The 25,791-nt window shown below is 41.4% G+C and overlaps 1 protein-coding gene, 1 long non-coding RNA gene and 1 other non-coding gene across 21 annotated transcripts in view; all 3 read left to right on the forward strand.

Annotated features, from left to right (window-relative positions):
- The window catches only part of MAST4 (microtubule associated serine/threonine kinase family member 4), a 516,475-nt gene that overhangs the window by 366,535 nt on the left and 124,149 nt on the right, over positions 1-25,791 (forward strand). Inside the window, exon 1 of one of the 19 annotated variants that reach the window (XM_014558535.2) lies at positions 88-564. The exons of 14 other annotated variants lie outside the window; for them this stretch is intronic. In XM_014558535.2, coding sequence (XP_014414021.2) covers positions 473-564 — 92 coding nt within the window. In that variant the 5' untranslated portion in view covers positions 88-472. Of the gene's footprint in view, positions 1-87; positions 565-4,979; positions 5,012-10,923; positions 11,051-25,791 lie in introns of those variants that run through there. 4 more of the 19 variants (XM_014558536.2, XM_032473493.1, XM_032473483.1 and 1 more) reach the window with 4 other exon arrangements.
- On the forward strand, positions 5,594-5,665 carry TRNAD-AUC. The gene has a single exon. It is a non-coding gene; the product is annotated as a tRNA-Asp (tRNA).
- On the forward strand, positions 11,061-17,246 carry LOC116661379. The gene is made up of 2 exons (XR_004317272.1): positions 11,061-12,369; positions 16,699-17,246. It is a non-coding gene; the product is annotated as an uncharacterized LOC116661379 (long non-coding RNA).

Here is a 25,791-nt window from a genome sequence, read left to right on the forward strand (position 1 = left end):
AAGCAACAGCCTCCCGGAACCAGAGGCTTAAAATAGTCGTCTCCCCCCCACCCCTACCCCCCCGCAGGAGCTGCGAATGGTATCTGCCAAACAGATGACAAAGTACCTTGGACTGAATCACACACAGACAGCATTTTGAGCCGAACGCACGGCCCAACTCTTGTAATTACTGTTTATAGCTGGCCAAGGCTCACCAGGAGAGGGCAAACCCAAGAGGAAATAAGTTGCCTGAACGTTGGAGAAATGGCTGTGTGTTAATTAAAGGCTGGGACGAGCACTTCTCACTCATGCTCCAAGTTGTTCTGGAGATCACAGTTGGCAGCACGTTTCCTCTGGAGGGAGTGAGTAGATAATTGGGACCTTTTTTGTCTTTTTTTTTTTCGCTTTTCTTTTTTCTTTTTTTTCCCCCCCTGGCCTCTCTCCGTTTTGGTCTTATGGCCTTGAACCCGCAGTGAATTGAAGCCAGAAGGAAATGGATATGTCTGACCCCAATTTTTGGACCGTGCTCTCAAACTTTACTTTGCCTCATTTGAGAAGTGGGAACAGGCTTCGGCGAACACAAAGGTAAAACGCGGGGGTCCCTTGCCTGGAGAAGGAATGCTTTGGCTTCTGAAGCAGCGCTGGCTGCCTGGGTCCCCTTACCCCCTGGGGTTTTGTTGATTGGGTGACAGTTTGAAAAGTTTATACTCCACCGAGGGGTGGACCACTGCTGGCTCAGGTGGTCCCTCCTCCTGTGGATTTCCTGGGTAATCCTGATGAATGTGCTTCTGAGTTCTCCTTTTGAAATGTGGATAATCAGACCTTGAGTTGTGAGTGGTGGGAAGAGGGAGGAGACACTTGGTCTGTCTCTTTGATCTGATCACTCACCCGTTTCATTCACTCAGGCGTTGGAGCTTCTGCTTCTCTGTGTAGAGCCTTTCAGATGCTCCTCTCTATTAAATATTTGACCTTTATAAGATGCAGATGTACGATTCAAAGATAGCTCAAGTTAGCCTGTTTCATATTGTCTACCTTAAAGAGACAGGTCTGCATAACTTTGCCTTTTTTCCCCTCTTTTTTTCTTTTTTATTGGCCTGCTGACATTTATTTCTAATACAGGTCTGGCCTTTTCATTTTGTAACACATATTTGTTAGAATAGGTGAAGGGAAAAAAGACTTTTAAAATCAAGGTGGAACTCATGCTACAAATGAAAGGCAATTCAGTTAGTTGCTGACACTTGAGTGAGAGAAAATGATCTTAAAGGAGACATTTCTCCTCTCTCCACATTTGCGTCCAGCACAGACAGGTGGCATGATTTTGGTTTTAGAGGGGCACACCCTTTGAGTTGTGCAAATCCAGATTCTTTGTTTTCCTTCAAAACGTGCCTTGCGCATACATGTGAATATGCATGAGGGCAGCGGTACAGTCAAATAAACAGGATGCTGGCTTTCAGATTTGGAGATTCATAATCTCTGTGCTCTAGCGTTTAAAGAATACAGGAAAATGGTTCATTCTGTTTGGTTATACCAGTAACTTTTTGAGGCATAAAGGCAGATACGTAATACTTTGGAAAACTTGGTTGTTTTTCTTTTTGAAATCTCTCCTGGTATTTCTTAAATTTCAGAAGCATCCTGGAATACTTCCACATATACTGTTTATATATATGCTTATATACATAAAGATAACAAATGTGTGAGAGAGAGCTCATCGATTTTAAAGTTGTACTTAACCTTTTAATACAACTTAAATAACGTTAATACCACTAAACTATGTTAGATTCTAACGTTGTGCCTTTTAAATGAGGTGGCTATGCTTTTTTCATTCTGCTGTCAATATTCAGAGATGCGACACTTTTGATGTTGGTCATTTTGCTACAAGCTGTGTCATCCATATGCACCAAACGCCCCAACAATAATCAGTTGAAGAGATATGTGCCATACCTGAACCAGGCCCCTACTCCTCATGGGAGTAAGTCTATAACTTCGTACCTCTGCAGTTTGCCAGGAGCCCTAAAATATGTCTAAGTGGTGTGGTCCCAGCTGTGATGCAGCCTCCACTCTCACCTGGAGCCACTTCTCAAAGAGATAAGTCAGCTCTGGCATCACACTTGTCTGCCCGAACCTGGAAGCATCTGGACCCTTTCTTTCCCTGTTCAGTGGTAGTATGGAGTCAAATGCATCAAGAATTTTCAGGCTGGTCTGACTGCGGCCTTAGGGCAGTATCTGTCCAGCCAGAAACACGCCATTTCAGACAGCTCACACTGGCAGAAGGCCGAGGTTCTAAAGTAACTTGGGTTCTTCCCAGCCAAATGAGTGTGTATGGGAGGGCTGTCTCCACTCCCCAAGTCATGGCTCATATCTTCAGTTTAGTGATACACAGAGGGTGGTGGATTTTTTTCCCCCTCCCTTGTAAGAGTAGAGATTGTCACAGCCTGTTTGTATTGGGGATTTCCAGGGTTCACAGAGTTGGGAAATACGTGTGTCCTGAAAAATCGTCTCTAGAGACACCTACTTACTGTTGGTCTCACAGGGCCCCAGCGGCTTTCCCTTTATTATGCTGCTCCGGGAAGGTGAAGGGCAGCTGTCCTCCTCCCAGTCCAGTGAAGGTGGCTGTTGCATTCTCTTATTATACAGTGATCAATTCTGACTCTGTGTCCTTTCGTAAAGACATGCAGCGTATGCTTACAGCGTGACTCTTGCCCTTCCGTGACCTCCCTTAATTGCTCTAAATCCTTCTTATTCTCCAAGTCTCATGTGAACTCTCTTCCTTATGGGGCTGATCAGATTCCCTAAATGTGTGCTTTTAAAAGCACTTCTCCATTCTCAAGTTGCCAGCTTCTTTCACTGACCTCATTGAGGTGTGCCCCGTGTCCACGTGAGGATGCCTTACCCGCATCCCCAGCTGGACATGCCTTAGCCCTGGGATCTGCTCTTCTGCCCAGGCCTAGCTGCATCTGCGCATTTGCTGACTTTGTTCGACAGATCATTCATTTTGCATATTTTGTCCCAACTACGTGTTCTGATTGACGTTGTAATCCAGAGGACTTCACTGTCACCGTCCTTCCTTTACTGTCGGCCTCTCACATCAATCAAAGAGTGAAATCCAGCTCTGAGCCTGCGAAGGAGCATCTTACAGCTCCTAGGGATAGGATGATTGTACCACTTAGACAAAGGGAAGAGAGGCTGAATGGGTTGAGACTCTTTAAATCTGTATCATGTAGAAACTCATCATGGAGGCCTTTTGGGTTTTGCTGCATCGCATCTGCTTTGCTGTTCAGCCTAACTCTGGTTTGCTGGTGTTCACAGGAACACTTTTAAAGTTTCTTTTCCAACTCAGAGCCTTATATGGGCCTATAACTCCCTGAGTTCTTTGGGAAAAGCACCTACAGAATGTCTCTCAGGCCTAGACTCTTAAATGGTCCTAATGAACCAAAAGCCTGGCTTCCTTGTGCTTCATCCCAAAGATATGTGGTTATTTCATTTTTGCCTGGGCTGTGGCAGACGCTGGCTTGTCTCAGTGCACATTGACTTTGTCTGCTGTTTTTCCATAAAGTTCAGGTTTCCACTAGAAATGGTTCCTTTTTTATGACTAGCTTTGCCCATCTCTCCCTCTCCCTCATTTCCTCAAGGTGGTCTCAGTCCAGCCATTCACCTGCTTGCTTTGGGGGACAGAAATCTAGGCTGAATGAACAGGATATTTCAACCAAAATATGTTGTTTTAAACTGAAGCAAAAACTGGATGCTTTAGAGACTGAATTCCGTAGATGCATGGACACGCCATTCAGCCCGCCACAATGTAGAACGGGGGGGAATTCGTTTCCCTGCTGCGTGTTACTCTTGGTTTGTAACATCTTTTCTTTTCTCATTGGATTAAAAATGTGGAGGAGAAGGGATCAAGCTTCTCTTTCATTCATATCTCCTCTGTGTCACACTGTAAAGAAAGGGCTACCATTGAGTTATAAATGTTGCTGCTTAATTTTGAGGTGCACCTTTAATTTTACTGAAGTTCAGTCTAGAGACTCTAGACGATGCTTGACTTTTAACCTTGATGGTCAGAGATCTGTCGTGTTCTCATTGGCCTTAAGTGTGTCTCCAAACATGTGTGACACCTAAATGAATAAAATCCTAACCAGGCTATTGAGTAAGTTTGGGACTCAATTCATCACTCTGAGTGAAGTTCCAGATATATTTTTCTGAGACCCCTTAGGATAAAAGGGTTTTTTGTTATTGTTATTGTTTTTGTTTTTGTTTGGTTTTGGTTTTGCTTTGTTTTTTTGCTGAATTCACATTATTCAGCAGTTGCTATGAGCAGCAGGTACACTCAGGGATCTTAAACTAACTGCTCCCGTCATCAGAATGCACTGAATTTTTATGCACATTGCATCTTCCCTTCAGAAACATCTGTAGTGTTTGGTGAGTTTTTCTTTTGTTTTGAGCATGAATATAGTCTCCAGAAACTATGGAATATGTTTATCTCCTGCCCTGACATGTCAGGTTTTGGCTAACCTTTACTCACCCCTTTTACAGAAAGCCCCAGTTAAATCCACGTTTATTGAGCTCTATTATGCGCCTGGGCTGTGACCCAAAGCTGAGAGCCAAAGGCTTGCCTTCAATGGAGACACACAAATGAATCACTGCAAATCAGGGCAATCAAGAAGTATTTACAAGTACATATAAGCTGTAGGAGTGGCCAATGGATAAGAGAGACTTTGGTCTCATGGGGCCAGGATACACACCACATGGAAAAGGTAACACCTCAAAGAGGTTTTGAAGGTTAGGTTGGTGGTAGAAAGACAAGGCCTTCCCAAGGAGCAAAAGAAACTGTATGAAACCATGGCGGCCCTGGCAACACAGACTTTAAGGGATTATGCATAGCTCAGTATTGCTGGAGCATAAAGAGCCAGAAGCACAGCTCAGCACTGCCGAAGCATGAAGTTTAGAGAGGCTGTACCATATAGCACGGTTGTTAAGAGGATTGATCTGAGCCAGTTCACCTGGGTTCGAATCTTAACTCCATGCTACTGTGTATTGGGTGAGTTTGCTTCTTTGGACTTCAATTGCTCTGTCTGTAAAATAGGGACAAGTTAATTACTTACCTCATAGGATTGTTGTAAAGATTAAAATATGTTCATATGTGTAAAATGCTTGATGCAGTGATTCGCATATGAAAATTCTCAACACATCCTAACTCTTACTATGGTTGTTCTCACTACAACAGAGGGGTGAGTAGTGGGTGATGGCTGAGGAGGAGAGTCTGGATGCTTGGTGTTTCAGGGGCCTTGGCCTTTATCTAGTGGGAGAGAGGTGTGTTTAGCAGTGCTGGGGAGTGTAGGTCTGAGAGGAGAGACCTAGAAACCAATGAACAAGTTACTGAGGTAGCCTCTCTAAAGGGTTTTGCAGGCCTGAGCAAAGAATGTGGTGAGATTACGCCTTGAGAGATATTAAGGGTATTAAATCTGTAGAAGTTGTTGATGAACTTTGGCTCTGAGGGACAAAGAAAGATACTACAATGGCACTGGGGTTTTTGACTTGAGGGACCAGGGAAATGGAGGAACCACTTGTACATATAAGAGTTGGGGAGGGGAAGTCACAAGAACTTGTGCTTCGGAGCGGGGAGGGTATGGCTCAGTGGTAGAGTGCATGCTTATCATGCATGAGGTCCTGGGTTCAATCCCTGGAACCTCCATTAAATAAATAAGTAAATATCTAATTACCACCCCCCAAATTAAAACAAAACAAAACTTGTACTTCTGGTCGCTCCCTTTATCCCCAGAGGCTCAATTCATGCACATTTCTTGAGCATCTGTTGTATGCTGAGTATCAAGAAGCAGTCATTCCTTCATTCAGCCAGTATCTGCAGCACCAGTCCTGTGCTGGGCCAGGGATATGGTGGTGAACCAGACAGGGTACTCAGCCTCACCAGTCCACAAACATTTAATTCAGTCAAGTTCCAGATTGTGGTCCCTGTCTTCTGAAGGCTCTAAGCAAGAGCTGAGGAGAGAGAGTGACAGGGCAGAGGCTACTTTAGATAATGTGATCAGGGGATGTCTTTTGAGGAGATCATATTTAAGGGGCAACCTAAAGGGTCAGAAAGAGCTGTCCGTGGAAAGAGTTTGGGCATAGGCATCTGGGAACGGCCAAGGCTCTGAGGTAGGAAGGAAAGAGCTCCTAGGCAGGCAGTTGGATTGTAGGTCCAGGGCATTTGGGGAGGCTAGACCAGAAATAATAGGCTTGGGAGTCCTCATTAGGGCCATGAGAAAATGTCAGATTACTCTGCCTGAGAACTGAAGATGCCCCATTTAAGGAGTGGGCAGAGATGCAGATAGGCGCCGGAAAGGAGATGTGGAGGAGAGTCCTGTAAGAAGGAAGGAAGCCAGCAGGCTGTTCTCACAGACACCCTGAGATAGCAGTCAACGCTGCTGTGGCTGATGACTGGGAAGTCCTGGGTGACTTCAGCAAGTGATGGGGTGGGGGTGGGGCGACTCACCAGAGAACAGGAGTGAGGGGAGGAATGGGAGACCATGGGTGGGAACCACTCTCCCTCTTTGGGTAGCTAAGCAGAGCGGCGACACGTCTGCACACTCACAGCTGCCCTGTCAGCCTTCTTCCCTGAATCATATCCCCTTACTCACTGTTGCTCACTTTATTGTCTGCTTCATCGCCCAAATAGGCAATGACAGCTTCCTCTTCCCTCCCCTCTGGAAGCTCAAGTTCTTCCCCAGCCCCATATCTCCTTTCTAATGTGTTTACAGTTGGAGCTGCTTGAAGTGTCCCCAGCCCCCACTTGCCCTCTCTGACTCTGTAGGAGCCTGAGTGGAGGGTCCCCTGCCCTCCTCTCCCCCAGCTATTCCACAAGTGGCTGAAACCCAGCATCCGCTCTCATCGTCTCCACGCCTGACCTGCAGGCGCTACCCCTCCCGAGTCTGCGCCCATTGCCTCCCACTCCTTGCTTTGCCCAGGCCTGTTTCATGACTGCTTTCTTTCATCCTCCTCCTTTCTTCAGGCTGTGGACTGTAGGCCCGCCCATCACTGCGGGGCTCGCCCTTCCATCCTGTCGTCTCATCTCTAGTTAGTTCTGAGACCGGTGCTGGACCAGGAGGCCCTCACTCCTGCACCCCCTCCCCCAGCCTCATCAGGGAGACTCCTGGGGAGGAGCAGGAAGCTGAGACCCTAGGCGGGACGCTAACAGCAGCTCTCTGAGTGACTTGTGTGCAGAGCCAGGCTGCCCCACGCTGGAGCAGCTGTTAGCGGGACCCCTGTGGGCATCGCTCCCCTCTTAAAACTGACCACACACCAGGAATAGGAGCGGGAATATGCACATCTCGGAAATGTTGCTTTTAGCCTCTGGTGGGACGTTTACAACAGGAGGTTACAGGCTGTTTTATCCCGGGGATATGTAGGTCTTTTGTGAGGGAAGAAGGAGGAGGAAAGGACTCGGAGAAATGTGTGAGTGCAAAAAGTAGATTTGGAAAGAAGTTCATTAAAAACAAAGCATTCGAATTTGGAGCGTATGGTCCCTGGTGGGGCATGGGCTATTCATGGCTGGAACTGGTCGACACTGGAAGGGGTGTATGTGTGTCAGTAAGTTCCCAGGGAGGGGGCAGAACATTAGGTGCCTTCATGGCTTCGTTGGCTTCTTTTTACACATATGTCCTGTTATCAGAAACCTAAGCAATGTCTTTAAAACAGGGGAATTATCAGCCTCGCGATAGAGACCATCTGCCTTCAGGGCTAAAAACTGACAGATGTGGAGGTTGCAAGGAAATCATGTGAACCCCTGAGTGAAGATGGCCCACAGAGGAGAAGGCCTGGAATAGGGCTTTGTTCTGAATAATTTTGGAGCGTCCTCTTTGTATGGGTGGAAATGGGAATAGGCTGGGTTCTTGGGGGATTAGGACTGGAGGCTCTGAGCCCTCCGCCTCACCCCCACCGCACACACACCCGTCTCTAAGTGTGAGTAAACATGCGCACACTATTTGAATGCGAGCTGTCTTTGCTGCAGGTAAACCAGTCATTTGGGAGTGACATCATGATAATTTAGTAATCCCTTTGAAAGTTGAATAGTAGATCCAAGATAATACAGTGGTCCTGGGGCTACCCGGAGGAAAGTAGGCACACAGTGTGCATACAACCATTTATTAAAAGCGAAGTCGACCTCTACCGGTAAAACCTGGATATCTAGTAGCAGATTTGATTTTTGTGATCCGTGGCCCATTTTGTAACTAGAGAAAGTGTCTAAATAAAAGTTCATGGGATTATTAATGCTTGTAGTTCTGATACTTTATTTTCTTTCCTCTGGCTTGGTAATTAGGAAAGTTACCCTGTGAACTTGGCTATAAATTCTGAAAATATTGACCTTAAATCTTATTAACAGAGTGAGAAAACCAATGGGAGTTGTAGCTACACTAATGGCTATTGGATATGCTTGTTAGAGAAGGTAATTATAGCAATATCAAACTGAAACGTCGTGTTGTTTTGTTTTAAAGAAGAAAGAGGAAAAAGGCCCAAGCAGAGAATTTAGGCTTTGATCAGCATTTGAAGGTAAAGGAGATTGGTAAGAAGAGTAGACAGCCGGTCATGTTTATCTTAACGTAAGCTCCCCCACTGCTTGCTTTGTTACAGAACCCTGGGTCTTTCTACATTCTGCTGACTTTGAAATTTACATTTATCAGTGATTCTGATTTTGTTAGAGTTAGGGGTTTCTTGGGAAACTAATTGCAGGCAAAATCTACCCCCCCAACACACACATATACGCATATATATGGGCAAAATCCAGATTTTGACATGAGGTAGGCCAACCACTATTTGTGTTCTGAAGCTCTCCAATAAGCTTTTAGCTCTTCCCAGGGGAGGAGCAGCTCCATGTCTCTGGGCATCTTCTAACCTGATGTGGACGTTCACATTGCAGGTGTCTTTTGGAGGTTGTGCCTTAGGTTCTGAGTGAATCACCTGGGTGCAGGGAATGAGGAACTTGTGAAACTTGAGGAGATCCCAGAGGGTCATAGAATCAGAAAGGGAAGAAAATCAATGGAGCTACCAGGTCGTTTTGCCCTTTGAGTGTTTGCTGAAGCTGTCTTTGCTCTGCTTTATTCTAATTTTAAACATTACAGTGCATGTTGATGTCTAAGGACCCTGACTCTGACCTTATGACATTTGTCTTGAGAGTCACTATTATATTATCTAGCCACTGCTAGATTTCTTAGCTACTGAATCTGAAGAAAACCACTGAACCTGTGACTTGCATAAAAATCATCTATGTCCCTTTAATATTCCTATCTCTTGAAGTGCTGTACAATGGATGCCTTTTAATTAGAAATTGTAATTATTAAATGTTTTACATTTACAAGTACATGGAGGGGTTAAGGGGGAAAAGGATGTTTGCCATGGGAAAAACTGCTAGCTGAATTAAGCACTCTAGGAAATACGGTAAATGAAACCTTTGTTACTGTAAAACAATAGACATTAAGTGACTATTATGTAATGTTATTTCTTAAGTCTGATCTGGAATGGCTTGTTGATCTTGGAACTTGAGATATAATTCCTGTACAAATATTACTTTCACTTGGCTAATCTCAAGACTTTTGATACAAAATTGAAGACTTTTCCCAGAAGATTACCTAGGTGAGACACGGGGCATTGGAGATAGTGAAGCCATGTTGGATAGGTTGGTTTTCCGTGTGAGGATTAATTTTACTCACTTGATGGTCTCCATTCTAGACTTAGCTAGGTAAACACAGATTATTTGCTAATCCAAAAAAATAGTTCATTATAAAATTAGCCTATGCTTGCTTAGCTGCTCCAGAGGAAGGACAGGTGGCAGAATGGCTGGTAGGCATAGTCACCTGACATGGCAGGTCAAATAGATGATTATGAATTTGCATTTTCCATAAGCAGTTGGTCCCTAAGCAAAGGAATTTCTTCTCTTTGATCTCAAATGGCCATGGTGGGACAGGTAGAGTATGGGGTAGTTCAGGGGTGCTTAGGTCATAGTTTTAGTTAAAGAATCTGCAAAATGAGCTAATATGTTTATAAATTATAATTTCTTGCATATTTTCAGATTTGATACCTGGAGTTAAATGTTTGGACCATAGAATTAACAAGGGGTAAAAGTTGCCTTATTTTCACTATGTGATCTGTAAACTTTTTAATGTAGCTTTCTTTCTCAAGAGATGCCTTTTCTTCTGTCAATTTCAAGTAAGTCAGCCTTGGAAATCTAGGATTTTTAAGGTGAAAAATCAATAGTGATTTTTATAAACCTCCTTACCATAGGAATCCAGGCTCAAGATCAGAGCTCTCCTCCCTTCAATGCAGTTCTCGGAGCTTAGTGGTTTTGATGTCATTTTTACCAGCATCTCTATTGCCAAGATGCCCTCTTGGTAGGTAGACTTCAGTTTTCTTTGAAACTGTGATTGATTACTTATTATTTAATGGCTTCTTAAAAAAACAAAAGCTCTTTAAACAAGAGAAGGTATGGTTTATTTTACCTTTTGAGACTTAACCTTGAAATTATTCTACCTTCTCACATCAGACCTAGGGTGATTTTGGGATCAAAAGGTACAGGTCCTTGAGCTGGTTGGATATTAACATGATACAAATTTTTGATGCCGTTCCTAGGAAATAAAAGCATTCCATTTAATGGGTCCCAAGTTTGAAACCTGTAAAGTAAAGGGTTCTGACCCTTGGCACTGATAGACATATTCAGAAATGTTGTATTCAAGCCAGAGTAAATATATATGCCCTTTACGCTCTCTTTCAGTTAGCAGAAGTCACCTCGAACACTTATTTTGGCATTAAGGAAGCTCGTCATGACCTATTGTTCCAGAAAGATTATAGTTCTCATTTGAAGCCAGTTTTCTAGTTCCCATGTAACTGAAATGCCCAGCCCGGAGCTGAGGAAACAAGCTTCGCTTTTCAAACCTTCCATTCTTTTAGGTGTGTCCCACAGGCAGTGGCTTGTCGCTGCTCCTGCAGCCGCTTAACAGGTTTGATTTCAAATCTATTTAATAAGAAACTAACATGTTTGGAGGGGATTCATGGCTCAACATTTATGGATTTTATTGGGAAGTTCCAGGTGTGTATATATCTTAAACTCTATGCTAAGGCCTGTTAGGCTGAAATGATTTTGGTTTGTTTTGCTTTGCTTTGTTTTTGCCTTCTAGTTGTGGACTGAATTTCTTAAGATGTCTTGGGGGTTGAATTGGGAGGGGGTAGCCTCCAATCCTAAAGGCCATGCAGCTCCTCTTTCAATTCCATGGCTTTGGCTGCCTTAAAAGCACTGAAGAGAAGTCAGATGTTTATAAGCTGGGCCAAAAGACAGAGAGACCAGAAGCCAAGATCTGGCGGATTGACCTCTGAAACATGGGAAGTTGGTTACATTTAAAAATAGTTGGAGGGGGTTATTTATGCGTTCAGTATCTCAGTGTGATCCTATTCCTGCATTGTGGTTCCTGGATGAGCCTGAATCACCTTCTGAAACCTGATAACCTAGTAACCTAATTTGACTCTTTGACTTCTGTGGACAAGGTCTGGGGATGTATCGTATTGCCTTGTTGATTCATTTATGTACCAAATATTTGTTGAGTACCTTTTATGTGACCAGGGCTATGATTATCACCTGGGAAACAAAGATATGTCCTTTTGTTCAGGTAGCTCAATTTGCTGGGGTTAGAAAGTGACGTAGACAGATAATTACGGTAATGTGTAATAACCAGAAGGAGATCTATCAGCATCAGCAAAGGAGCAGGGAGAGAAGAATATCTGTTAAGGCAGTTTGGTGTATGTTGTCTCATTTAATCCTGTCTATAATACCTATTATGCAGATGAGAAAGTTGAGGCTTAGAGCAATTAAGTGTCCCCAAGTTGCCAGTAGCAAGTGGTAAATCAGATAAAAGCTTAAGTATCCTATCCTGTCTCCAAAGGAAATACTGCTCCAACAATATTCTAATTGTGGAAAATAATATTTGTAGAGTAAGATTTTAGTAACTTAATTTTTATCATATAGCAACCTCTTGGCAATTCAAAGATATGTGTGAAAGACAGAGCCTTAATAATTTTGATCTTAACTATAGAAATGCTACCTGCTGTCTGAGGGAAGAGAATAAAAAAAAAAAATAGAGGTAGGCTTTACTTTGTTTTAAAATGCCGCCTGCTGATTCTCTTTCCCATTAGTGGAAATTGTATGTGTGTTCTCCTGTAATTTCCCTCTCGTAAAGGATCACAATTTGTAATGGTGTTTGAGTGGGCTTGCGCTTTTGGAATTGAGGTTTTGCTTATGGTATAGCTCTGAACAGCTGCTGTCTTACAGGCCTTTTGAATGAGTAATATTCCACTGCACCCATGCTTATTTTGCTGAGATTTCTCTCTGGGCATTATAAAATCCTGGACATTCAGGTGAGTTTATATATAATGGAGTCATCTCAGAATCCTTGCTGATCACGTAATAGAGCATTCAGTGCATTTCACAGAAGGGACGAAAGTTCTTGCATCTCCTACCTTGTGGCACTACAGTGGGAATGCCAGGAAAGATCTGTTGGGATCTTGGAAATGAATGGCTTACAGTCTTCTTCTTCACTTTTTACAATTAACAGTAATTTCTCTTGATTATGCTAATGATAAGTACAACTATGCTCATGCTAACTGAGTTTTTAAGGAGATGAGTCGATACTTAAATACATATTTTCCTCTGTGAAGAAAATCATTGTGTTTGGAGGACTAAGATGTAACTGCTTCGTTATGCTTAAAATAGTTGTGTAAAAATGAAGTACAACATGCAAAAGGCTCAAATATTACATCCAGAATTCTCTAAACCACGGAAACCCTTCACTGACCATCTCTTAGCCCTCAGTGGCGCAATGTGTGAGCTGCTTTTGAGGAATGACTGTCCCTTCCTGAAGACAGAGTGGAAGACGTCTTCCTTTTGGGTACTCCAATTAGATGTTAAAGAAGGTGTTTTTCATGGCTAATAATCCAGGCCTAGGATTTCTTCAGATTCCTACTGACACAGAACTTACCACTTCAGTTTACTCACTCTAAAAGAAGAAAGTCCAGGCAGCTACATGTGTTTTGTTCTGGTTTTTAAAAATACCGTTTATTGATATACAATCTACGTACAGTAAAACTGTCCTTTGTAGGTGTGCAGTTCTATGAATTTTGACAAATACAGGCAAGTAATGATCGCCACAATTAAGGTATAGAGTAATTTCATCACCTTACAAAGTTTTAGGTGCTTCTTAATTGTTTGATAATGCCAATATAGGGTTAGAATAAGATGTTTTGTTTTGCATTCCCCTGCCCCCCAATTTAAAAAATTATAGCTCCATATTTTATTAAGTTTTGCCTAGTTGTTCCCCATTGTCCTTTTTCTATCCTGGTGTCCCAGTCTGGTTACCATATTACATTGTGTCATCCTTTTTAAAAATCATTTTGATGAGGAAGGTGATTAACACATTGTCTTATTACATGGTTGGTGATGTCAAGTAGGTACCAGGAAAATGCATCAGAATGAGATATTTGAAAGGAGCATAAACTACCTAAACTGTGTGATACATTATTAATGTGTAAATATCCCCTTTGATGCTATACAGGTGAAGAAATTTCAAGAAACCAAATAAACCGAATTCGCCTAGGGGGAAGTGGTTATAAATAACTTGGGATTGTTTATAGGGGAAGGAAGCAGGGCCATGGAATGGAAGATTTGGAAGGGATGTAGTTTCATGCACAAGATTGTGGTTGTTGGAGAAGAGATCCAGAAGGAATCTTGGAGTTTTTCAGTATAAGTGAAGGTAGAACAAAACGTGCATGTGATAGAAGATAAATTCAAGATGTTTTCTTTGCTTTGTAAAATAATGTTCTTGTCTTTCTACTGTTTTTAGTATATTTTAATTTCAGTGGACTGTATATAGCTTTCAAAATAAAGTTTAAACTTAACGCATCCTCAAGACAGAGGATGGCGAAAATATAAACAACCACAAAATCATCACCCCCACATTCTAGTTCTCAAACAGAACCACTGAAAAATGAGGGGTTATTCTTCCAAGTGTTTTTTTTTTTTCTGGGTACATCCCACAAAACTCATATTTTATTGTACCTCCTGTTTGTTGAGATGCTTTTTTCCCTAAAAGGGTTTCTTTTAAAACACTCAGCTTTACAATGGTCAGATTTCCAGAAATTTTGAAAAATCCCTGTAATGTACAGTAAGGAGTGGGGGCATTATCTGTCAGGCTGTAGGGAGTCATTCAGAACCGTGCCCTGAAAGCCACCGCCCTCGTGCATAGCCTCACCTGGTGCGGGAGCGTCCACGCCGGCCCACTGGTGTGCAGAGTCAGGGCGAGGCCATTGACATCGTGGTGTCACCTCGGATGGGCTCACATATTAGGTTCTGTTATTCACCACCTGTATTCAAATCTCTTTTGAAATGTTCCCTTTAAAAATACTCATACTAACTCAGAAAGATTCCAATTACCATCTCCCCACAGGATTAAATGTTAAACCTCCAGTTCTAAACTTTATCCCTTATGTATGTGAGCAGGCTTGCCAGATGGCAGGCCAATTAATATATTTTTGCAAGGTGTAGAAATGTTTTTTCTCCATAGGGGAACAATGAATCCATCTGCTCCACATCTTCCTTTTTCCTCTGTCCTTTGGGGAAAGTCATCATTTAATTTTCAGAAATAAATTGTGCAGCTCTCTAAGTGACACTTTCTGCTTTTTAAAGGAGGTCGTTTTAATAACTGAAACTTTTTCTCATTCTCAGGATGTAATGAACCCTATGTTACGGGTGAAAAAATCTGGACCTCTTGGTTTCATCCAGGGTGCTGTTTTTAAGTTTGGCATTACAGAATTATATGTTTAAAAATTGATTTGTAGAAGCTTTAAATTGGGAGAGACTTGAGAAACATCCAGTTGAACCCCCTTATTGTAAGATGAAGAAATTAATGTTTAGATACCAAAGTTTCAAGCTGGTAGGCAAATTGGAACCTGGGTGGACTTGGAATCTGGTCTCCAGATTCCAATTTAGGACAACTGTGTTGAAAATAGAATCTTTGATTTCTCAAGGGGAGTGAGAACCTAGAACAAGGTTCAGCCAGAAGAAGCACTCATCTTTATTGCCTGTTCTCCCTTGAGTTTCAGGCACTGAGCTGTGTGCATCACCCCAGTCGTTTTTTTTATCCTCAAGTGACAGTTCGTATCAACAAGTAATTAACTCTTTAGTGTCTTTGTGTTGCCTCCAACTCTGTTAAAGTTCCTGAAGGACCAAGTACGACATCTTTTTTGTAAGCAGCTAAGATAGTCCACAGTCTGGGCATGAGTGAATTACTGAGTATATGAATATCAGTGGGGCTGTTTTACAAAATCCTCTCAGGACATGTTGGAATTCTAGGAGAGTGACCACCTTGTAGCTTTGCCATAATCTGACATGTTATAATATCAAATTTGGTTCCTTTTCTCTTGTTGGTTATGAAGTAGTTCAGTATGGAATTTTACAGAAGCTTCTCTTGGGAAATCTTTCACCTGTAACTCAGTTTACCAGGATTTTTACTGTCACAGTTGGGCATAAATAGTTTAATGTTAAGTGAGAGGAAGGATTTAGACTTGCCTTTTTTTTTTTCCCTTTCCCTTATGTTGGCTCCTTTTCCTCATCAGTTCATATAGTAGAACAGACCCTGTTCATATAGTAGAAAGAGTTGAGATTTGGGGGCAGGCTGACCTTGGTTGGAATCCTGGCTCTGCAGCAAGCTAGATTAAGTGATTTTAGCAGGTAACCTCACCTCTAATACTTGGTTTCCTCATCTTTAAGAAAGAAAAATAGCCATAAAGTCTTTCATGTGCCTTCAGTAAGATAAATTGTGAAGCAGTTAGGTCAGTAGACAAGCTTACAGTCTGCAGGCCAAATCCAGCCTATCACCTGTTTTTGTACATAAAGCTTTATTAGAACTCGGCCACACCAATTCAATTAGATATGATCTATGTCTGCTTGTACAACAATAGCATAATCCAGTACTTGTAACCAGAGACTCTGGCCTGCAAAGCCAGAAGCATATACTATCTGGCCCTTCACAGAAAATCTTGGCCAAACTGGGACCTAGGGCAATGCCTAGCAACTGTAGGCACTCAGTAAGTGCTAATTTTACCTTCTTGACGTGGACTATTTTCACTGTAGTCTTTCCCTGTAGGCATTCCCTGTAGGCATTCTGTAAAGAAAGGTGGTGCAGGTGTGGCCTTCTCCAGTGAGTCTTCTGAAGCCCCTCCCTGCTTCTGGAGCACAGCCAAAGCCTTGAGCTGTGACACAGGCCGGAACACACTGGGAAGGCGTCTCCACGGCTCCCACGCCCTGATGTAGCTGTAGCATGTCTTGACTTGAATTGGGTGTCGCGCAAGTTAGAGACATAGAATTTTCTCTGATCCAACTGTAAATAAAGGCATTGCTGTTTAGGTTGCGACATGTGCCAATTTAGTTTAGCTTCTCACAACGAATTAGTGGGTGTGTCCAGTGAACACTTCTTCAGAAGCTTTCCACCCATCCCCTAATACTGTGGAATTTTTTTCATTTCTCAGTACACTAAAAAATCATTCTACATTATACAAACCATCTTCAGCAAAGCACCTTTTGAAATCTTACCGCAAGACTTTCCTGAAGCAACTCTGGGCCATTGGAAAGAGAAAGTTCTCAAGGGAGTGAGAAAAAAATTTTCATTTGTTTATTTTGTTTTGTGTTTTAAGCAAAATGAACTTGGAGTTCCTCTGCAGTTTGATGAGGGACATTCTGGTGTCCAGTAGAAAACTACGAGCAGGACTGTCCTGGCGATGTACCTGGTGAGGGCGTGGTGGTGGCTGGCTGCCCTCCAGCTCCTACGCACGGTGAAGAGAAAGGTGAAGGACCTCACAGAGCCCTTAAGGACAATTATGCTTGCTTGTTATTTTCCACTTTGAAAAATGTATTGAGGAAGGCTTTTTCAGAATAGAGAGATTTTTAAATCAATTTAACATTACCGTGTATCTTTAAAAATAACACCGTGAAGAAATTATAAAAGCATTACCTAAAATGTTGTAAAGTTCTCCTTGACTCTCTTTGCCTTTTGATTCCAGCACATTTTTGTGTTTTTAGTGCTTCTTTGCAGCCCTGTTAGCATTTATCCCAATGTGTTGTAATTCTGTGTATACTTATCTGAATTCCCAGCTGATTGTGAATGCCTCAAAGCAGAGACTTTGTGCCAGCATGGTGCCTGGCACATAATAGACACTTAATAAAGGTTTATTGAATGAAAGCACTCCACAGTGAGCATATTTATGCATATAGCTTTTTCTGTCTTCTGGAACTATTTCCTTAGGATAAATTCCCAGAATAGAGATTTTCAGGTCGAAGTGACGTGAACATGTTTATGAATTTTGATACCTAGTGCCAAGTAGCTTTTATGTCTGCTTGAGGTTCCTTCCAAGTTTGTGACTCGCATATCACATGGTACATTATTGCTAGATTGGCAGTCTGGTGTTCCATATTTTCTCTAGCAAATAAATGACAGGAGGGTACATCATTGCCAGATTCAAGTCTGGAATGCACATTGCATATGCTTTAGGGTGAAAAGCTTCTAAAAGAATAAAAATCCCTCTTGTGGAACTTGGGAAGTAGAGAGAGGCAGGCAGGGACAGATATAGGGTAGAAATTACTGTTACAGGAGCAAATAACTCCTGGGCGTTTTGTTACTGCTCTGAACTTTGTACTATCATCAGTATTTCAAGAAAGCAATTAGATATGTTTTTATTTGCTTTTCCCCCTCGACACATTTAATGTTCAAATGTGAAACATTATTAAATGCAAATTGCTGTTAATGCACATTCCAAGGTCTGCTTTTATCAAGGTTTGAAACTGTTTGTCTAATGTATTATGCATTTCCATCTTCAGTTGATCTGATTTGTGTGTGTGAAATAAGATTGAGCCTCCATGCCATGACCTTCGGCAGCTCCAGCCTTTTTGGAGTTTGATATTTCCCCCTCCCTCATCTCATATTGGGCAGGCTCATAAATTACCCATGATGAATAGCCATATCTACCTTTTGGTACAAGTATGCTATTGTTGAACACCTGGAGTCACCGAAATGCCACCTTACAGATGGCATACAAAGCATGTGAGGGCTAAGCTGGTAGAGCAGGGGCGGTGTTCAATGAAAATAGTCTGTGTGGAGATGAGGGATTCTCAAGGATATGAAGATACTCTAAAGAATTTTGGGGTGTTGTTTGTTCTATATTCCATCGTGTATATATTCTCTTCCAGCTCAGCTTCAATCCATACTCAAAGCCATGGCTTCCGTCTCTGGGAAGAGAGTGAGATACAGGAGTTAGAAAACCTTCCTATATGCTGGATTTGGCTTTCAGAGAACATCCTTCATCTTTCCCAGCAAACCAGAGTCTCTTGGTCTTGATCTAGTTAGACGTTTTTAGGAGACTCTTTGAGAAGCCAACGATTATGTGGTAGCACATGACCACAGGTGGGTTACTCGAAGCTGCAGCTTTAAAGGACTCCGAGCAATGAAGTCAGGGGTCTTGCTTCTAGTCACATGTCTGCTGCTAATGAGTCATGTGACATTGGCAGGATTTCCCAGGCCTCCACTGCTTTCCTGTTTTTAAAAGCCTGGATTCCATTGTCAGTAAGGTAAAGCCTGTGGACCACTTTTCAGAATGGTTTTAAATGCATAAAATAAAATCCTAAAAATACATAGGATTAGAAAGGAAACCAGTTACATTGAAATAGTCATTAAAAAATGAAAAGTTGGTGATACATGTGATTCTTTACTAACGTGCCACATACCAAGATCTTGAGGTGGCTCTAGTAACTACCATAATTTTGAAGTGATACTATGTATAAATGATTTTTTAATACATCTGCAGCAACTATAACATGATATGAAAACATACATGATTTCTATTAGTGACAAAATCAGAAGGACTGCTACCACTGTGAATGCTCCTGAAGGAAATGATACATTTCAGTTTGCGGTCAGCGAAAAACCACAGAACAGTCCAAGTTTGTAGACCCATTAATTTCTCTTTATAGGCCCCTTAGAAGTCCATGGACTCTACAGAGGTCTGGAACAGCTGGCTCCAGAAGCTCCCTGCATCCCTGGCAGCTCAGACTCCATAGCAGTATAGAGAAAGGGTGACCCAGATGGCCTGTCGAGTGTGTTGGAACCCTGACTTTGGGGGCTGGCATAGTCAAGGGGATCTTACGTTAGAAAAGTAACCTTTGATACACCTGGGAAGTAAGCAGTGAGAAATTCCCTGGGTTTCATCTGTTGCTTTTACTTAGCAGTAAAAGACAGCTAGGAAAAGACATCTAGCTTCCTTTACTAGGAAGCGAAGGAAACAATAGTGAGAGAGTGCCAGAGACTGCTGTCACCCCAGTCATCTGCCTCTGGAGGGACCCCAGAACCAGGGCTTGTATCCTTTACTTACCTTAGAGGAGCCTGTGTCTCTCAGCATCTTGCCCTCAGAGCACTGCTGTTGCTTTGTCGTAACCACACATGTCTCCTTAGAATCAAGACCGTGAACACGGAGATCGTGTTCCGTGCCTGCCTGCTTAACTAGGGTGGAATTGTATTGCCAGGATGGAAAGTGAGATCTTTGAACTAGAAAGAAGTTAAGGAATAACAGTGATAAAGTAACTCTCATTTACTTATCTTAAGGTCGTTTTCTTTCTTAGAGTTTGTAAGTGTTTTAATGGTGAAGGTCTGAGTATGTTCTGCATAAGAGGAGTGGCAAGCAAAATTTCTTCTAATTCTATCAGAATATGGAAGCCATTTCTTCTCATTACCTACCTACCCCTTCAACTTTGCATTTTGGAGAAAGAAATTTTTTTGTTTGGGGAGGGAACTATGAATGCTTTTAAATGACATGCCACTTGCCTAATTCAACATCATTTCCCAGTACTGATTTCAGATGGAGAGGGGGATTCTTTTGGCTTTGCAGTTGCCTTGTAAATGCCTCTACATTAATCTAGGTACAAACTCTTAGTCTAATAGACCTGGGAGTACAACAAAGTGTTGAGACTGGATTTGTCCATTTGCTTGTGAAAGGTGAGTCATGTGACCATAAGAATGCTTTGTAAACATAGACTCATTTTCAGGTTAAAAGATCCTCTACCAAATGAGATAGGAAGCTTGAAGCATAAGCGATTTTTCCTCCTGTAATTGCTATTGTGGATCAATATCTTTCATTGACTCTTCTAGGTTTTGCATGCAGTTTTCTATCATGGTCATTTATGCTAATCAGCATGAAACAGAATAATTGTAAATCATAGCCTCTTAGGCACATTTTTCTCTCCTGTGATCATTTAGACCACAGAATTATGTTCAAAAGAGACAGGAAAAAAAATCCATCATTTTTCAATGACTCAAGGAGCTGACACGGATGTGGATGGTAAGGACTCCTCCCCTCCTTACCGTTGGACTTCACCTTATATAGTAATTCTGAACGCAAATGAAAATGAAACTCCCTGTGAAAAGAAGTTGGGCTTAAATTAGCCCGTTACCTTTATTTGTGATAATCCAAATATATCACATTAAATATGGAAGGTAGAATAACTCTAATATATCCTATTTTAATGTTTGTACGTAAGATTATCAAAAATTATCTTCATCAAGAAGGCATGTTTATGTAATTATTGTAAATTCTCAGAGTTATTGCCCAAAGATGTATAAGGATATTTATTATCTACATATTTAATGATACAACTTAGATAATTAGTGTAGAAGACAGCAGTTTTTTACTTTAATGTTGTACTAAGATAGATGGTTTGACTACTAGTCATGTTTATTTGTAGTACAGAACTCACTGAAATATATAGTTATTACAAAAACAAGATAAAATATATCTGTCTTGACCAGTAGCTCATACTTCTATGCTTTATTCTCATCAGAGTCCCAGCTGTGCCATGGAATGAAAGTCAATTCTAGCTGTGTCCATATCCCTGTACACCCCCACAAATGAATGCAGATGTGTGCATAACGGAGCCTGGCGGGGCTAGTGGGACCTCATGGTACAACTCCAAGAAGAAACCCTACTTAGTAATGGGGTCTTAGACATGGCGCTTGGATGCATAGTTGCCTCTACCTATGGACCTGCATGAAAGATGGTGGAACCTCTTTCTAGTTGTCTTTAGATCTTTCCAAATAAACACTTTAGCTAGCCGAATGGAAAGTGGAAGCTCTCCACTCCCTCAGAGTGATAAGCCTTTTCCCCATGAGAGTTTTCAGGCCAAAGAAGGTTTGTGGATTGTCAATGAATAGAGAGTTGGGTGAAGGAGTTGTTTGGCTCCCACTCTGTTTTAGCAATTCAGATAGGAAACATCCTTACTTCATGGAAGCCACCCTTCAGGATCGGATCTGTTGTCCCGGCTGCTTCTGAGTTTAAGATGTGCCGAAAGCGGGGGAGAGTTCATCTGGAAGATGAGGCTGGGACTGCGTAGCTGGGTGCAGTCTTTCTCCATCCTCTACATGTCTTAGTTCATGAATTCAATTAATGTTGGTTGAGCACCTCCTTTACGTCAAGCGTTGTGCCAGGGAGGCAATGGTAAAGGAGACAGATGGTTCTGATCCTCTTGAATACTTGCAGTTTTGTGGGGAACATGGTGGGAGTGGGTATGGGTGAGGAAGACACAAAGGATTAACAAGAATTTACAACACTGTTTGTGATTATATGTCTGTGCTTACCCACTCTTAGCTGTGTTGTGGTGGGGGGAATACAAAGACTTTTGAGAGCATCCCAGGGGCATGTGACAGAAAGTGGGCTTTCAGAGAAGTTAACCCTTCTCTGGTTGGTGAAAGGAGTCAGTGAAAGATGGAAGGGAATATTTCAGACAAAGAGACAAGTACCTGTACAAAGAGATTTTGGAGTTCAATGAGAGTGATAAATAGAAGACTGGAATTTACTCCGCCAACAGGAGGGATGGCTGAAGAGTTTTACGTAGGGCGGTGATAGGATCACGTTTGTCCTTTGGAAGGATTTCTGGCAGTAGGGGATGATTTGGGATAGGACAAGGAAGAGGTCAGGATTCCAGTTAAAGCAAGCTTCAATAGGCTTCTAGGTCAGAGATGGTAATGATACCACAACCAGCTTGGTGACTGTGAGGGTGGATGAAGGGAGATGTTCAGGAGATGAAGTCCACAGGACCAGATGACCAACTGAGAGATTAGAGTGAGGAAGGACAAAGAGTTTGTGCCTTTATTTTTGCTTTAGGCTGTGGGTGATGATACCAAACCCTGGAACTGGAGACACAGGAAGCAGGGCAGGTTGGGTAGAGATGATAATTTCAGTTGGAGACTCACTGAATTGGAGCTTCTGTAGACATCCGTGTGGAGACGTGAAACTGACTGTTGGATACAACGGCCTGGAGCTAGGAGAGAGTTCCAGGTTGGGGATTAAGAGTTATCCACAGAAAGATTGATGACGAATGCTGAAGTTACTTACTGTCGAATATTTCTCTTCCAGGAATCTCAGGTATTGAGGGCTGTCTAGACCCAGGAACTGCATCTACACCTTTGGGCCCTCTGTTTTCCCATGTGAAATGGAGTTGGGGGTGGGGAGATGATTTGTACATGGTTTAAGCAGTGTTTTCCAGGCAGGACAAGCCACAGAACCATATACTTATCTTTTCCATAGACATGTGTGTTTTATTTAACTTTGGAGTAGTGTTTGGGATTTAAGTATTTCATCAAAGGAGAAACTATAGCTACTGACGTTTCATGGTAATTCTGAAATTTTCCTTATAGTTAAAGATTTGTTGGGGATCATCTATGTTGTCGCAAATAGCATGACTTATAAATATAAATATATGTGTATATATAAAAATATATGTGTGTGTGTATGTGTGTATATGCCACCTCTTCTTTATCATCTATTGGTGGGCACTTAGGTTGCTTTCATAAGTAATACTGCAGTGAACACAAAGGTGCATATATTTTTTTGAATTAGGATTTTTTTTCCTTCGTATAAATAAATACCCAGGAGTGGAATTGCTGGATCATATGATGGTTATATTTTTAATTTTTTGAGGAATCTCCCCACCGTTTTCCGTAGTGGCCACACCAATTTACAACAGTGCTCTAAAGTTCCCTTTTCTTCGCATCCTCACCAACAGTTGTTATTTGCTGTCTTTTTGATTAGCCGTGCTGACAGGTGTGAAGTGGTATTTCATTGTGGTTTTAATTTGCATTTCCCTGATGATTAGTGATGCTGAGCATCTTTTTATGTGCCTGTTGACCACCTGTATGTCTTCTTTGGAAAAATGTCTGTTCAGATCTTCTGGCCTTTTTTCAGTTGGGTTGTTTGTTTTTGATGTTGAGTTGTATCAGTTCTTTGTATGTTTTATACATAAACCCCTTACTGAATGTATCATTTGCAAGTATCTTCTCCCATTCATAGTGGCCTTTTCTTTGTATTGATAGTTTCCTATGCTAAGTGAAATAAGTCAGATAAAGACAAGGACTGTATGATTTCGCTTGTATGCTGAACCTAAAAAACAAAAGAAACGAACAAATATAACAAAACAGAAACAGAATTATAGATACAGAAAACAAACTGGTGGTTGCCAGGTGGGAGAGGGTTGGAGGGAGGAAAGAAGTAGGTGAGGAAGATTAAGAAGTACAAACTTCAGTTGCAAAACAAATGAATCACAGGTATGAAATGTACAATGTGGGGAACATAATCAATAACTATATGATATCCTTGTAGATGACATACCATAACTGGACTTACCGTGGTGATCAGTTTGAAATGTATAGAAATCAAATCACTGTATTGTGCAACAGGCACTAACAGTGTTATAGGTCAGTTATGCTCCAAACACAAACTCATAAAAAAGAGATGGGATTTGTGGTTACCAGAAGTATTGGGTGGGGGCGGGGCATGAATTGAATGAAGGCAGTCAAGACGTACAGACTTCCTGTTACAAGATAAATAAGTACTAAGGCTGTAATGCACAGCATGATAAATATAATTAATACTGCTGTATGTTATACATGAAAGTTGCTAAGAGTTTTCATCACAAGCAAAACTTTTTTTCTACGTCTTTAATTTTGTATCTGTATGAGATGATGCGTGTTCACTAAGCATATTGTGATAATCACTTCATCGTGTATGTAAGTCACATCATTAGGCCGAACATGTTAAACTTATGCAGTGGCGTTTGTCAATTATACATCAACTAAAACTGGAAGAAAAAAAGCATATTGGGGAAGCTCGCCATCCTGTATATTCAACCTCTAAAGAAATAAGAATGGAAAAAGACAATAGGAGTTGAGTAGAAAACTGAGGTTGCAAAATTCTGTGCCATAGTGTTTTTTGATGGTTGAGTTTTGCTTTGCTTTTTCATTTTGTTTTTCTTGACAAGAACATAAAGCATTTTCCATTTAAAAGTGCTCTGTTGGCAGCAGGATTTCTGTGTTCACATAGAGGGAAAAATCAAGTGGACAGAATGGTGGAAGTTTTAGAAGAAAAGCATGTGTCCTCGCATGGGGAAAGGGTGTGAGTAAGGAGACTAGAAATTTGTTTTTGTTGAGTTAAAATCTGATGTTGACCACATCATTGACATGGCTGTGTGTGGCCTTAAAGTTTGTGGTGTGTACAGGTCTGTACAAAGTTTCCCATTAATCTGAAAATAAGATGTATGTCATTAGTATATTTCTGAAATTTTCTGAATTACATACTACATTAAAAGTTTTTTAATGTAGACATGTTTAAAGTGATGTGTATTCTAATTTCATGATTCAGTGTGAAATATTAGTATATTTAACAGCAGTTAGAGAATTGTTAATCCAAATTCCAAATTAAGTATACATTTGACCTTAAACATGGCAGGGATTGAGGGGTAGGGGTGCTAACCCTCCGAGCAGTTGAAAATCCACCTGTAATTTGCAGTTAACTGCCTGTATCTAAGGTTTTACGTCTGTGGATTCAACCAACAAGGTGTGGTGCTGTGGTGTTTACTATTGAAAAAACAATCCACCTGTAAAGAGGACCTGCACAGTTCAAACCCATGCTATTCAAAGGTCAACTGTATACTTTTGTCTAAATATTTTATAGACATGATGGATAAATATCATTCATTTACATACTTACAGGTCTTCACTGAACAATTAATTTTCCAGGGCAATATTAAAGCTCTATAATTAATGTAGTGATTTTGTGATATGATACCTTTATTCCATATCTCTTTTGTTTTATAGTCTCAGAGGCAATATTTGATGGTGTAGGGGTTTTTTTTTCTTTCGAACTTTGAACTTCGGCTTGAACCAGGTTAGTACTGGGTGGAAGCCCTGAAATGACCATCTGATGGTGATCAGATAGCTGTTGTAAACTGACGTGTTCATCAGTTTGCTTCTTGATGAGGTAATCATAGCCCTGGGGACAGAAATAGATCGTCTGAGTGACATTTTACCTCAGAAAACATACCTTTTTGTTTCTGTAAATCGTCATTCCAGAGTATTCACGTCAGAGTCCCAGCGATGGTATCTGGAATAAGACCCATTTTGTACATAGTAAGGAGATGGTGGTTTTCAACTCCTCCATTCTATTTTGTAGTTTCAAGTGGCTTTAGTTGGAAATATTTAAGCCATATGATCTTTTTCTATTTGGAATACCTAGTATCTTGTAAGTGCTCTTTACCTCAGCCCTTTCCTGTCTTCAGTGTTTGTGTCACTCGTGTACAATGTTTCACTTTGTAGAGCCTTGGGTGTTGCAATAGCTTTATTTTAATTTCGTATCTTGGTTCAGTAGAGCACGGTGCCAAAGAGGCCAAGGTCACGGGTGTTGATCCCAGACCAT

Source organism: Camelus ferus, chromosome 3, assembly GCF_009834535.1.
Source record: "Camelus ferus isolate YT-003-E chromosome 3, BCGSAC_Cfer_1.0, whole genome shotgun sequence".
NCBI lineage: Eukaryota > Metazoa > Chordata > Mammalia > Artiodactyla > Camelidae > Camelus > Camelus ferus.